The 15,757-nt window shown below is 42.7% G+C and overlaps 1 protein-coding gene across 1 annotated transcript in view; it reads left to right on the top strand.

Annotated features, from left to right (window-relative positions):
- Nucleotides 1-15,757, top strand: part of CHUK (component of inhibitor of nuclear factor kappa B kinase complex) — a 75,003-nt gene that overhangs the window by 12,908 nt on the left and 46,338 nt on the right. The window contains exons 4-6 of the mRNA XM_040320670.1: nt 1,571-1,640; nt 6,559-6,647; nt 8,181-8,270. Coding sequence (XP_040176604.1) covers nt 1,571-1,640; nt 6,559-6,647; nt 8,181-8,270 — 249 coding nt within the window. The remainder of the gene's footprint in view (nt 1-1,570; nt 1,641-6,558; nt 6,648-8,180; nt 8,271-15,757) is intronic.

The raw sequence follows: 15,757 nt of genomic DNA, 5'->3' as shown, positions 1-15,757 counted from the left end.
GTACCAAGATGGCCGCGGCTCCGGAGCTAGGCCGAAGCCGCGGCCTTTCCTAATGTTGCGGCGCGGCTCCGGAGCTAGGCCGAAGCCGTGGCCTTTCCTAGCGTTATGGTCGCGGGTCCGGAGGTAGGCCGAAGCCGCAACATTAGGAAAGGCTGCGGCTTTGGCCTAGCTCCAGAGCCGCCGCCGTAACATTAGGAAAGGCCGCGGCTTCGGCCTAGCTCTGAAGCCGTGGCAATCCGCGGATCACAGTGTGTTCCGATCCGAAGGGGGTGACCCGTTCGGATCACGGATCAACTGTGATCCGTTGCACCCCTACTCTCAATTTAGAGAACCAAGAGATCCCGGTTGTAAATACCTTTGGTGCACATAAAGTTTAAACCTTGGAAAAAGTACGAAAGTTCAACATGTTTCATAACTTCCAAATAAATAATAATAGCACCGCCATAATATGGACATATTTAGTTTCCTCAGATAATTTGTAACATTTCAAGTCCAGTCACCAATATGTCAGGTCATATGGAAAGCCCCTGGAACCCTTTATTCCTCCTAGGTAAAGTAGAAATTGGAGACACGTCATGTGTGTACTTGTTTTGAACCAAATGTCACGCTGAACAATAAAATGGATATTGTTAGTCTGTAAACATTAGGGATGCAGAGATATCAATATGTATCACAAAGTGTACCTGGGACATGGTCATGAATGTAGACACCTCCAAGCAACCAACCCCTAAATAAGATGGCCAGACGATTGGTCACTGGTCACTGTCAACACCCCTTTGAACTGACAGCTCATCGATCGCACTCTGATCAACCCTTGGACATTAATTGCAAGTATTCTTCTTCCCCCAATTCTACTTTACTTCTTTGTGGCTGTATATTGTCGTTATCTCTTTTAACCACTTAAGAACCGCCTAACGTCGATATACGTCGGCAGAATGGCACGGCTGAGCACAATCACGTACCTGTACGTGATTGTATAATGCCCAGCCGTGGGTCACGGGCGCGCGCCCGCGACCCGGTCCGAAGCTCCGTGACCGCTGCCGCGGGACTCGCGGACCTGATCGCCGCTGGAGTCCCGCGATCGGTCCCCGCAACTGAAGAACGAGGAGAGCTGTGTGTAAACACAGCTTCCCCGTTCTTCACTGTGGCGCTGACATCGATCGTGTGTTCCCTTTTTTAGGGAATCACAATCGATGACGTCACACCTACAGCCACACCCCCTTACAGTTGTAAACACACATGAGGTCACACATAACCCCTTCAGCGCCCCCTTGTAGTTAACTCCCAAACTGCAACTGTCATTTTCACAGTAAACAATGCATTTTGAATGCATTTTTTGCTGTGAAAATTACAATGGTCCCAAAAATGTGTCAAAATTGTCCGAAGTGTCCGCCATAATGTCGCAGTCACGAAAAAAATCGCTGATTGCCGCCATTAGTAGTAAAACAAAATAACATTTAATAAAAATGCAATAAAACTATCCCCTTTTTTGTAAACGCTATAAATATATGTTATGTTTAATTGAGTAAGAATGCATCACTCAGTTCTGCTTATTTGTGTTCTTTTCCAGCTTTTAAGCAAACCAGAAAACTGCTGTGGGTTGAAGGAAAGCCAAGTTTTGAATATAATAAGTGATATAGGTATGTAACACCTTTAAAACATTGGTGTTTTTTGGTCATAAAGCCCAACTCTGTGTTTTTAAAGTGGTATTAAGCCCACAACGGAAAATGTAATGTATTGCAGCTTATCAATCATTATATGTAGTGTCTATAGTAGTTTATTTTTATTTTTTTCATGCTTTTTTCCCTGGTGATCAGGCCAGCCACAGACCTCCTGTATTTTACAGACTCTATACAAAGGAGCATAGGGGGGCAGATTTGGATAGTAGCGTTGTCAGTCTATGGGAAAGAGGAGTGTTATATGTACTAGCAGATTTAAATACAGTAACAAATTAAAACCAAACTACAGCTCATACTTTATAATCGGTTACAGCAAACAGTATTTTTCCTTTTGGGAAAAAGGTTTTACGTATATAAAAGATGATCATTTTAACCAATTTGCCACCTGCCCACAGTACATTTACTGTGGGCAGGCGCACTGGCGTCATGTACAGGCTGTATGATTTACATGTACATCAGCCTGTTCCAGGTTAGGGGAGCACAGTGCACCGCTCCTGCGACCACTGTCTCCAGAGGTGTATCCTGGCCGGGGGATCATGTGAACGATATGTCAACAAAGCCGTTATGAATAAATTTCATTCATAGTAGCTGTTTCCTATAAAGTGATGCTGCGATTGGCCCACAGCTATCACATGGTACCTGGGCCAATCAAAGCACCCTATACTAGGTGATTAGCTGTAGCCAATCACAGATCACTAGTAATCACAGCTGTTATGAACCCAAAAAATCCCTGATATTAAAAATGTAATAAGAAAAAATATTTAATTATGATAAAACAAATTACATACTACAACAGTCATTGTCCCTGATAAGTGTCACACCAGTCATGACGCTGTACTGCACTGGTGACAGTAAAAAAATAAAATAAAAAAATGGTGACCAAAAATTGCAACTTTAAAACAACTCACCATGCCGCTTACGAAATACCCCAGACTACTTTCTTTTTTTTTGTTTAATACATTTTTATTAAGGAAGAAAATACAAGTAACAGAGAATTGTTATCAAAACAACAATAGGCGTCCTCTTGGTGGCATATCATACAAACACATGTGGACACCTGGTATGTTTAGTATTCCACATATTATTAGGCTTATGTGAGGTGTCCATAAAGGCCTAGGGCCGTTCAGTAATCATTATCCTGTATGACACGTCATCGTGTTAAAAGTTAAAAACAGTGGCCCAGATTCAAGAAGCACTTGCGCCCGCGCAACCATAGGTTGCGCGGCGCAAGTGCTTACTTGCTCCGGTGTAACGAGTGCTCCTGATTCAGGAACCTCGTTACACCGACTGCAGCCTAGGATGTGACAGACATAAGCCTCCTTATGCCTTCACATCCCAGGCTGCATTCTTGCGTTGGCCGCTAGGGGGCGCGGCCATTGTGATCGGCGTATAGTATGCAAATTGCATACTACCACCGATTCACAAAAGTTGCGCGGGCCCTGCGCACGCAAGGTACGGAGTTTCCGTACGGCGACTTTAGCATAAGGTTGCTCCTGCTATAGCAGGGGCAACCTATGCTAAAGTATAGCTGCGCCTCCCGCCCGTGAAATTTGAATTTCACGTTGTTTACGTAAGTGATTCGTGAATGGCGCTGGACGCCATTCACGATCACTTAGAAGCAAATGACGTCCTTGCGACGTCATTTGCCGCAATGCACGTCGGGAAAGTTTCCCGACGGAGCATGCGCTGTTCGCTCGGCGCGGGAGCGCGCCTAATTTAAATGATTCCCGCCCCCGGCGGGATCATTTACATTAGGCAGCCTTACGCCCGGCTGTTTAGCATATCGCCCGCGCAATTTACGGAGCTACTGCTCCGTGAATCGCTGGGCAAATGGAAATATTTGCGTGGGCGCAGAGAAAAATCTTTGCTCTTTGCCCACGCAAATATTGCTCCATTCTACCTGAATCTGGGCCAGTAGCTGCCAATATAGGACAGCTCGTGCCTCACGTAAAAATACTGAGAATAGTGAATAAGAGAAAAAGGAAGAAAATGTACTAGGGGAGGAGGAAAGGAAGAAAGAGGGTGGGGAATGGGTGGGTGGTTGGAATCCCTGCCTCAGCCAGATGCATGCATACACAATTAACCACTACAAGTCAGTTTATGCAGGTTGAGACATAATTTCCGCATAGCGACCGTGAGTTCACGGGATGTTTCTGACCTGGAAGAGTGAGAGGATCTACATTTGACGAGGAATCCGCGTCAGAGGTCGAAAAGACTGTTGGCTCGGTCAGATACCTCTTTCCTATTGAAGATATTGATAAGCTGTTAAAGGCAGTTTATACTTTTGAGCAGATTGAGATGCCACAGCAGACTCGGTCTATTCAGGATAAGATGTATCGGGCCTTCGGGAACGTAAGCCTAGGTCTTTTCCAGGGCATCATTCTCTCAAAGATATGATCCTTTCTGAGTGGAAAGAACCTGAAATAAGGTTGTTCCAGTCTAGAGGGCATAAAACAAGGTTTCCCTTCAATCCGGCATCGAGGACGTTTTTTTTCAAATGTCCTAGATTAGATGCTCCTATGTCACAGGTGTCTTGGACGCCAGGGCTGGACCAAGCGGAAACGCAGCAGAGTGTCAGCTTTCCTGTACATCTGATCCTTAAGCACACCAGAATCTTCAAATCAGAGCCACCTCTAACAGAAGTCACAGTGCCACCTGTTACTGTATCAAAGCACCAGCAACACTACACTGTGCACCCTGGATCCAGAGGAATTGATTTTCCCCTTCTGAGATTCACCAGCACTTTAGCACCTTTTGCTACACTCACAATGGACTTTATTTCCATTTGTTTCTAATTTTACACGCATTGTATTTTATTATAATTATTATAAATTTTTGAATATTTATTATCATTGCACTTTATATCATTGCACCTGTAGTCACTTGTTTGCAGCACAGCAGCACTTGATATATTTATTTATATCATTTTATATAATTTATTCTCTCTGCATTCATATATCTAGGTTTATTTGTTATATGTGATTTTCCCCTTCTGAGATTCACCAGCACTTTAGCACCTTTTTCTACACTCACAATGGACTTTATTTCCATTTGTAAATGGACACTAATCTGTTTACATCTGCCGTTTCATAGAGGTGAATATAGGGTTCGATTGGATCGGACCGATTGTGTGAAAGTTTTCACACTAATACAGCGCAGTGCACCTGTGTCTTTCCTGCGGTTTAGCTACACTTTGCCATAAACTTCTATTATATTTTGCAGGTGTGGTGCACTTTATGAAAGCTCACCAAACCCATAGGTAATAAGAGAAGCCTATGCCTCAGTGCAGGTAACCTAAAGGTGCACAGATATGCCCATACATAGACTGCAACTTTAGTAATAAACTGACCTTTAATAACAGTCTTCCATTCAGGTATTGCCTGCTGTTGCTGTCCCAGGCAGAATGCGCTATACAGGAAGCATCAGCTTATACAGCTCTGCTCCACAGCTGCTTGCTTTCTATACCACTGGCTTTATTAACAACACAGATGCTCTGGGATGGCGGGTCCATAACCCATGATGTGGGCTTGACAATCTGCCATCCCAGAGAAGGAGGTCGCGGGCCACATGTGGCCCACCCCTGATCTAGGGTCTGGGATTAAAAGTACCATTTCAGTCTTTGCAGAGGACACTAAGCTATGCAGTGGAATTACGTCCTTACTGGATGTCTCCAACCTACAAGTGGGCCTCAATGCACTGTTTAATTGAGCAACTCTGTGTCAAATGAGGTTTAATGTTGATAAATGTAAAGTTGTGCACTTGAGGGGCTAAGAATATCCATGCATCATACATACTAGGGGGAGTACAACTGGGGAAATCAATGGTGGAGAAGGATCTGGGTGTTCTGGTAGATCATAAGCTTAATAATGGCATGCAATCCCAAGCTGTGGTTTCCAAAGTGAGCAAAGTCCTTTCTTGCATTGAGAGGTATAGACAGCAGAGAGGGAGAGAGACGCACATAATTTTGCCCCTGTACAAATCATTAGTAAGACCTCCTTTTTTTTTTTTCCGCACCAATTCACAAAAAGGATATTGGGGAACAGGAGAAAGTGCAGAGAAGGGCAACCAAACTGATAAGAGGCATGGAGGAGTTCAGCTATGAAGAAGTATTAGAGGAACTTAATCCATTCTCTCTTGAGAAGAGGAGATTAAGGGAAGATACGATCAACATGTATAAATACATATGTGGTCCATAAAGTGAACTTGGTGTTGAGTTATTTACTTTAAGCTCATCACAGAGGACACTCTTTACATCTGGAGGAAAAAAGATTTAGGCTGGGTTCACACCTCTGCGAATTGAATACGGGTTTCTCCGCATCCAATTCGCATAGCAGGAGAATGTGTCCGGCTCTCTATGGAGCTGGTTCACATATCTCCGGGCGGCTGCGAAGCGCACTGCACAGAAACGATGTGTGTCTTTGGCTCCGTTTCAGGGCCAAATTCAGGCACAGATTCAGGCCTGATTTGTCGATGAAATAGAAAGCGGGGACACACAGCGTTCCTGTTTGATTCGTGGCCGGTTTAGGTGTGAACCGAGCCTAAATCTTCAATTACGGAAAGGCAGAGAAGAAGAGCTGTGATTCTTTCCTAAATGCACATAATAATATAACTAGATACTAATATTTATAGGTAAAGTTGATCCAGGGAATATCTGATTGCTTATTGAGGGATCAGGATGGAATTTTTTCCCCCGCTGAAGCATATTGGATCATGCTTTATTTATTGTTGGTTGAACTAGATGAACTTGTCTTATTTTCAACCAGATTAACTATGTAACTAAAAATATATGTATATCATTTTTTTTTTTCTTTCCTAGGAAACAAATTATTGTTCTTGCATAAATGTTCTCATTTTTTTTTTAAATATCTTCTTCTTTTAGGTGCTGGTATTCAGTATCTGCATTCAAATCGTATTATACACAGAGACTTGAAACCAGAAAATATTGTGCTACAGGACTGTAATGGGAAGGTGAGATGATAATGAGAATAGGATATCTGGAAACTATTATTGAATGATTTGGCTTGCTGTGCCCAGGCCTATTTAGGTGGCCAACTGTTCTATGGTTATGCAAAGTGTCCAGCTGTGTACCCCACAATGTGCCCTGCTTCATCCTAAACTAATGTGCCCTCCCACGTAATGTCCGCCCCTTTGTACTGTGCTCTCCTGACCCCCCTGTGCACTGTCTATCTCAAATTGCACCCAGAATTGAACATCTGTGCAAAAAAAAAAAGGTAGCACAAGTTTCACACTAAATAGGTCAGTTGTAATATTCTATTTAATGCTATTTCTAAAAATGAATTGTTATGTCAGCTCACTGATCACATCAATGTTCCATGAGATCTCAGACTTTTTGACAGGGATTTTTCAAAGTAGGGATAGATCTATATTGTTTTTTTCAGGGCCGATACCGATTATCAGCCGGCTTTTAGGCCAATAACCGATAACAGGTGCCGATATTCTGTAATAATGATACTTTGATAAAGGGAATGATGATACTTGTCACTGTCACCTGCCACCCAAATGCAGTGTCTCACTTGCCACTGTCACCCAGATGCTGCATGTCACTTGCCACTGTCACCCGACGCCCAGATTTAGCATGTCACTTGCCACCAGATGCAGCATATCACTTGCCACTATCACCTGCCACCCAGATGCAGCGTGTCACTTGCCACCGCCCCCTGCCACCAGATGCAGCGTGTCACTTGCTACCCAGATGCAGAGTGTCACTTGCCACTGTCACCTGCCACCCAGATGCAGAGTGTCACTTGCCACTGTCACCTGCCACCCAGATGCAGTGTGTCACTTGCCACCGTCCCCTGCCACCCATATGCAGCGTGTCACTTGCCACCCAGATGCAGCGTGTCACTTGCCACCCAGATGCAGCTTGCCACTGTCACCTGCCACCCACATGCAGCATGTCACCTGCCACCCACATGCAGCATGTCACCTGCCACCCATATGCAGCTTGTCACTACTTACACTACTTCTGGCAGCATCTCCCCAGGGGTGTCTGAGCAGGTAAACTTCCACATGCAAGGGAGCGGTGAGAGATTACGTAACTATCTCTCTGCTCGCCCGAAGCTGCAGCTCTGTCAAGAGCAGCCTTCACGGCCCTGCTGTAGGGGTGGAACAGCGGTGATGCGAGGCAAGGAGTAAAAGATGATGTCAGACTCCGCTTTAAATGGTATCTGGAGGAGCAGATAGACGGAAACTGCAGTGAGCACCACACGGGGATGGGGAGGTCTGACCATTATTGGTAAGTTTCTGACCGATACTGATTATTTGAAAAATTGTAAATATCTCTTTCGATAATCGGTCGACCTCTAGTAAAAAGGTTGAGAAACACTGTTTTAGAGTATAACTAAGCTTTTTACTGGTAATGCGTTCTGGACTATTTATTTTAGTTTTGTTTGAAATTGTATTTAATTTAATCTCTTATTTCAATAAAAATGTGTTGACATTGCAACATCTATAAATTGTTCTCATTACTTGTACTTTCAGACTGTGCATAAAATTATAGACTTGGGGTATGCCAAAGATCTAGATCAAGGAAGCCTGTGTACATCGTTTGTTGGGACCTTACAGTATTTGGTATGTATACATTTGTTCTGCTTAATTAATGACTAGCATTAATGATCTTAGTCTGCAGAAGTATTCCTGTGCGTGGTACCCAGCTGTTCATAATACAGTTGGATGGGGATAGAAAAATATTATTTGGCGCCATTATTTAATTTGAGATCTCTGAAGGCATTTAAATAATATGCCCTGTGCAAACAAAATTTGATGGTTTGGCTGTTGAGACCCACATTTTGAGAAAACTTGAGCTCTCAGGGCCAGTTCTATCCACTCTGGTTAATGCTAGGAAGCCGGCCTCCAGGTTCATCTACTACAGAATCTGGAAGGCATATGTTTCCTGGTGTGAACCCAGAAAGTGGCATCCTAGAAATTTCGCCATTAATAGGATGCTTGCCATTCTTCAGTTGGGCTTAAATATGAAGTTGGCCTTGAGCACTATCAAGGGTCAAATCTCGGCTTTGTCTGTATTTTTTCAAAGACCGCTTGCCTCTCATTCCCTAGTTCGGGCCATTGTTCAGGGTGCACTGTGGTTGAATCTGCCGATTAGGTCTCCCGTGTGCCCATGGGATTTGAATTTGGTGTTGTCTGTTTTACAGAAGCTGCCTTTTGAACCTTTACACCAGGTTTCTCTAAGTCTGTTGACACAGAAACTGTTTTTTCTTGTAGCCATATCCTCAGCTAGGAGGGTATCGGAATTGGCGGCTCTTTTGTGTAAAAACCGTATATGATTTTTTATGAAGACAGGGTGGTGCTGCAGCCTCACCCGGATTTCTTACCTAAGGTGGTTTCAGGTTTTCATCTAAACCAAGATATAGTCCTATTGTCTTTTGTTTCCCAGGTCCGCAGTCTGCGGAGGAAGAGAGTCTACACTCTCTAGATGTTGTAAGAGCGGTAAAGGTTTATCTGCAAGCTACGGCAAATCCACTATTGCAATGTGCATTCGACAAGTCAGTATTCAGGCCTATGGTTTAGAAAAGAAGATCCCTCCTTTTCAGGTGAAAGCACACTCGACTAGAGCAGTTGGTGCTTCCTGGGCAGTGCATAACCAGGCCTCCATGGCTCAGATCTGTAAGGCTGCTACTTGGTCTTCGGTCCATACATTTACTAAATTCTACCAGGTAGATGTGAGAGATTACGAGGATGCCACCTTCAGGTGTTGTGTGCTGCAGTCAGCAATATAGATTCTATGGCTCGTTGGCGGTCTTATTCTGATATGTGTCTCCCTCCCCTCAAATTTTAGCATTGCTATGGGACAAACCATTAAGTAATTAGGGCTGTGTGTCCCGTGATGTATGATCAAGAAAATAGGATTTTTAATACAGCTTACCTGTAAAATCCTTTTCTTGGGAATACACCAAAGGGACACAGAGCTCCCACCCCTCTTCGGAGTTTAACATGGAATACCTATTGCTTTGCTACAAAATGGAGGTACTCTTCATTTAGGAGGGGGTTATATAGGGGAGAAACTCAGTTTTAATTGGGTTTGCCAGTGTCCAATCACCTGTGGTGACTACATAACCCATTATTTTGCAAAAAGAAAAAGCCTATTTTAATGTGCATATGTTGCGTGGTGATACCGCGAATGCACCTGTATAAAATGTGCCAACGCCCCGATATAACGAGAATTTGGATGAAGAGCTATTGATTGGGCTTTGAGGGCACACAGTACAATTTAGTGTAGAAAACTAGAAATTTATTGAGTATGAAATATCATAAAATCAAACAGACGTAAAATCAAATTTAGGTCAGTGACTAATACTACAAGGGTAGTGACAACAATATACAATCTTATTATATACAAGCTTTATCTGACAAGCACAGTTACAGGTATAATGTTGAGTTGTGTATCCCATGTGGTATTTCCGGAGGTTTAATGGAGGGCTTGCTCTACATGTTACGCGCATTAGCGCTTCCTCAGGAGCATAAGATATTGCATCTAATGAAACATATATACAGGAAAACAGTTAAGTTCACAAGTATACATACATAGGAAAAAGATTTTTGTGTATAAAAAACACATACAATATAACATAAACATAACAAATTATATAAAAGAAAACAAGATATAGACACAAAAAATTTAAAATATTTGCATTTGTCAGTGCAGGTGCGGTAGAGCAGAGGGGCAGCGTGTCACCAAAACCCATCGAGATAAATGAAAGAAGGAAGCATCACAGAAATTTGACACCAAAAAAGAGGGGGATAAAGTGAAAAAGGAAGAGAAAAGAAAAAAGGGGAAAGGGAAGAGAAGAGGAGAAAAAGGAAAAGGGGGGAAAAGAAATTATAAGGGGTTGAGGAAAAGGGGAGGGGGGGAAACAGAGAGAGTGCAGGAATAAGGGATAAAAGAATGAAGGGGGAGGGAAATAGGGGAAGGGGAAAGGAAGGGACAGGGTGAGGAGGTGGAAAAGAGGGGGGAAGGGAAATAGTTAAGGTGGGTATATAAAAGACATAAATAACTTACAAAATATGTCGCATTGGGGGTAGACAAGCGACAGTGGTGTCCTAACCCCACAGTGGCTGAGTGGACAGAGTCTGTCAATCCAGCCTAACGTGGGGATAATATCTGTAGACAATGTGGAGTTAAATTTTGAGTTAGACAAGTATCACCCTGTCCCTTCCTTTCCCCTTCCCCCATTTCCCTCCCCCTTCATTCTTTTATCCCTTATTCCTGCACTCTCTCTGTTTCCCCCCCCCCTCCCCTTTTCCTCAACCCCTTATAATTTCTTTTCCCCCCCTTTTCCCCTTTTCCTTTTTCTCCTCTTCTCTTCCCTTTCCCCTTTTTTCTTTTCTTTTCTCTTCCTTTTTCACTTTATCCCCCTCTTTTTTGGTGTCAAATTTCTGTGATGCTTCCTTCTTTCATTTATCTCGATGGGTTTTGGTGACACGCTGCCCCTCTGCTCTACCGCACCTGCACTGACAAATGCAAATATTTTACATTTTTTGTGTCTATATCTTGTTTTCTTTTATATAATTTGTTATGTTTATGTTATATTGTATATGTTTTTTATACACAAAAATCGTTTTCCTATGTATGTATACTTGTGAACTTAACTGTTTTCCTGTATATATGTTTCATTAGATGCAATATCTTATGCTCCTGAGGAAGCGCTAATGCGCGTAACATGTAGAGCAAGCCCCTCCATTAAACCTCCGGAAATACCACATGGGATACACAACTCAACATTATACCTGTAACTGTGCTTGTCAGATAAAGCTTGTATATAATAAGATTGTATATTGTTGTCACTACCCTTGTAGTATTAGTCACTGACCTAAATTTGATTTTACGTCTGTTTGATTTTATGATATTTCTTTTTTTTTGTTTCTTTTTTTTTTTTTTTTTTTTTTTTCTTTTCCACCTCAGCTTTTTAACCAAATTCTAGAGACCAGCTCATGGTTTGATGCTTCTTACGTCTCCATTTGTGGTTTGCATCATATGTGGTATTTATTCTGCAAAAAGTTTTTTTTTTTTTTTTTTTTTTTTACCCTCCCCACCCTCCCCTAATGGCTCCCAGGGATCTCCTCCTGTTCCCCTTTGAAGTGTCTCCTAGCCAGTTCAGCAAAGGAAGCTATATTTTCGCAACGCTCTAAAAGCGGTCCGGATAGAACCTCGGATAGATGCAAGTGAGGAGGTGCTAGCGGATTGCCGCCCCCTTTTACGTTTCTAGTTCCTAACGAACCCTGACCCTCTCCGCGTAGCTCCATGTTTTTTTGTATTCCTTCCATTTTGCCCATTTCTTCCTGTAATCACTATTCCTTTCCAGGTAGCTGTCCTTTAGTTCTTCTAACCTGTACGTTTCCTCCACTTCGTCTATCCAATTCCAGACGTGTGGGCATTCCTTCTCCTGCCACTTTTTAGGAATAAGTTTCTTGGCTGCGTTTAACAGATGGGGAAGTAACGACTGTTTATATTTTTTTACCCCTTCCGAGCTGCCGTGAAAGAGCACGGCCCAGGGGTCTTTCTTTATCTCCTCCCCCGTTATAACCTTAATTTGGCTCAATATTGTGTCCCAATAGTTTTGAATTTTTGGGCATAGCCACCATAGGTGGGCCATTGTGCCTATTTCTAAACAGCCCCTCCAACACTCCGCGGACTGGTTTGCTTTAAATTTATTGGCTTTGTCTGGGGTTATGTACCACCCTGATAGGCACTTATAATTTGCCTCGGCAGTGCGAACATCTATTGCGGAAAAGTGGGTTAGATGAGTGATCCTCTGAAAAGAATTTGTCCCTCTAGTGCTTCCTAACTGTCTTTCCCATTTCTCTATGAAAGGTGCTTCTCCCCGAAAACCTATCTTAACCAATATCCCATAAAGTTTAGTGATTGTGCCTTTTGAATTCTTCGATTTACAAATCCTCTCAAGTGGGGTCAGCTCCGCCTCCGTCCGTAATGGGCGGGGGAGGTGCTGCACAAAGTGGTGTAATTGGGCGTAATGCCACCTATCAAGATTCCAATAATCCGTTTTGGCTTTCAAATCTCCATAGGTCATTATGTCACCATTTTCAATAATATCTCCTAAGTGCACAGTGTCTTCCCTAATCCAGTTCCCTCCAATTTTATTTTCCCCCGGTGCAAAGTACGGATTTTCTTTTAAATTCATTAGGGGGGAATTAAATTTCCCCTCCAATTGTGCCTGGGTTCTATCCCACATTCTTAAAGTGAGTCGTGTAATGTCCTGTGTTTTGTGCTCTAATGCTCTATATTGTGCAGGGATCCATATCATATTGTTCAAGTATTTGCTAGTTGACGCTTTCTCGATTTGTACCCATCTTTTATCTGATCTGTTCCGGGCCCATTCGACCGCCCGAGATAGAACCGCCGCTTTATAATAGCTTTTGATATCCGGAGCCGCCAGCCCGCCCTGCATCTTTCCCTGTTTTAATATAGAAAGGGATATTCTATGCTTCCTATTTTTCCAAACATAGTTTAGCAACAGGGTGTTAAGGATACTCAGAAACTGCTGTGGGAGGGCGATTGGGACCAATAGGAATTTATAAAGAATTTTAGGGACTACCACCATCTTCAACATATTAATGCGCCCTATCCATGAGATTGGTTTGTTTACTGTTTTTTTTAGTTCGTTCTTGATTTCGTTTAATAAGGGGACATAGTTTATTTTATACATCTTCTGTGCTGTATTTGCAAGTTTAATACCTAAATACTTTAGTTCTTTAGTCCAAGGGTATGCGCAAACTTCCTTTACTGATCCTATCTCTTTTTTATTTAAATTGATGTTCAAGATTTCTGATTTGGTAACGTTGATTTTAAAGTTAGCGATGGCACCGTACTGTTTCAATACTTTTGAGAGCTTTGGGATGGATTTGACCGGATTGGTTACATAAAATAGTATATCATCGGCAAAAGCCGATAATTTATGTTCCTCCCCGTCTACTCTTACTCCGTTGATATCAGAATCCTTACGGATAGTAGCCAATAATGGCTCCAATGACAAAATGAAAAGAAGAGGGGATAGAGGGCACCCCTGCCTAGTCCCATTTTTCATCTCAAATGATTCCGAAAGTGTACCGTTTATTTTAATTTTTGCAGTGGGATGGATGTAAAGTGTTTTAATCCAACGGGACATCCTGCCTCCTATCCCCATTGCAGTGAGGGTTTCCGTCATGAGCCCCCAATCTACCCTGTCAAAGGCTTTTTCAGCATCAACTGACAGGAGCAGACCGGGGGTCTCATTTTGCCTGATGGTCTGTATCAAGAGGATTGCCCTAAGGCTATTGTCTTTGCCCTCTCTGTTGGGGACAAAACCCACCTGGTCCGGGTGCACCAATGAGTGCATAACCCCCTTCAAGCGTCCCGCCAGAATTTTGGCAAACAGCTTGAGGTCTGTATTTAACAGAGAGATCGGTCTGTACCCTGAACAGAGAGAGCTGTCTTTCCCCTCTTTTAAAATTGTCGTAATCACGGCCGCTGTAGCTTCCCTGCTGGTTTCGAATTCCAATCCTAACCCGTTAAAGTATTTGCACAGCCTTGGAATCAATATCTTACTAAATTTTTTATAATACATGGTAGAGAACCCGTCCGGGCCCGGGCTCTTACCGCCCGGAATAGAGTTTAAGGCTGTTTTAATTTCAGCCTCCGTTATGGGGCGGTCCATGTTCAAACTTTCCATCTCGTCTAATCTGGGGAGGTCCGCCTTAACAAGAAAGTCTCTGGTCTCTTCTTCCCTTTCCCCTTTCTGCCAGCCAGACTGTTTTATTGTGTATAGGTCCTCATAATATTTTTTAAAGCTATCCGCGATTTCCCCGGTTGCGTACACCAGATTCCCGTTTTTCCCTTTAATTTTTTCAATGTAGTTCCTAGTTTTCTTTTTTTGGGCCATTTTGGCTAAAAGCTTACTTGGTTTATTTCCCCATATGTACCTCTCCTTAGAGATGCAGTTTAGTTTATACCTCACTTCCTGTTCCATAATTTCCTTAAGTGCCACTCTTTTCAAGGTTAAGTTCTGATAGGTCTCTTTTAGTCTTTGCTCTTTATGTTTGCGTTCAAGGGTCTCTATCTCTTTCACGAGGGCAATGGTTTTTCTATTCCTTTCTGCTTTTTTTTTAGCTCCCACCGCGATTAGTATTCCCCTTATATATGCTTTATGCGTTTCCCACAAGGTGGCGCTGGAAATCCCTACTGTGTCATTAATGAGAAAGAATTTTTCCAGTTCAACCTCTACCCTTCTTGCCCCTTCTTCGTCTCGGATCAAGCTATCGTAGAGTCGCCATAACGGCCGCTGTTTCTTTTGTGTAGATAATAAGATTTTCATTGTTATTGGAGCGTGGTCTGACACCGTCATATTTCCAATTTCTGTATCTCTAATAGAGTCAAGTAACCCGTGATCCACTAAGATGTAGTCTATTCTAGAGTACGTTCCGTGGGGGGGGGAGAAAAATGTGTAATCGTGTTCGTTTGGATGGAAAATCCGCCAAACGTCTACTAGTTGACGTTCATGTAACTTAAGTTTAATTCTCTGTAGTTGCTCTATTTTTGTCACCTTCCCACGGGACGTACTGTCTTCCGTGGGATTGAGAACAAAATTTAGATCCCCCATCAGGATTATATGTCCTTCGGCGAAAATATTCAATTTGCCCAGAATTTTGCTTAAGTATTGGATTGGGTGTAAGTTTGGAGCATATATATTAGCTAGTGTATATGTGATATTATCTAGCTTTATTTTGAGGAATAGAAATCTCCCCTCTGGGTCTGTTAACCTCGCCTCAAGCGTAAATCCTAGCCCTCTTGTAAACCCTATAGCCACACCTCTTGCTCGTTTTGAGATAGAGTCGCCGTAGAACCACGTGGGATATGCCGGGGAATATAGCTTGATATTTGCGTCTAAAGTCAAATGGGTTTCTTGGATATATACCACATCCGCTCTAAGTTTTTCAATCTCGCCCAGAACTTTAAGTCTTTTGACCGTTGAATTTAATCCCTTTACGTTATAGGATAAAAATTTAACTTCTGTCATTTCCTATTGCTTGGTCGTTTCCATATGCGT

The sequence above is a fragment of the Rana temporaria genome, chromosome 8, assembly GCF_905171775.1.
Source record: "Rana temporaria chromosome 8, aRanTem1.1, whole genome shotgun sequence".
In the NCBI taxonomy this organism is placed as follows: Eukaryota; Metazoa; Chordata; class Amphibia; order Anura; family Ranidae; genus Rana; species Rana temporaria.
This window is presented reverse-complemented; position numbering and strand designations above follow the sequence as displayed.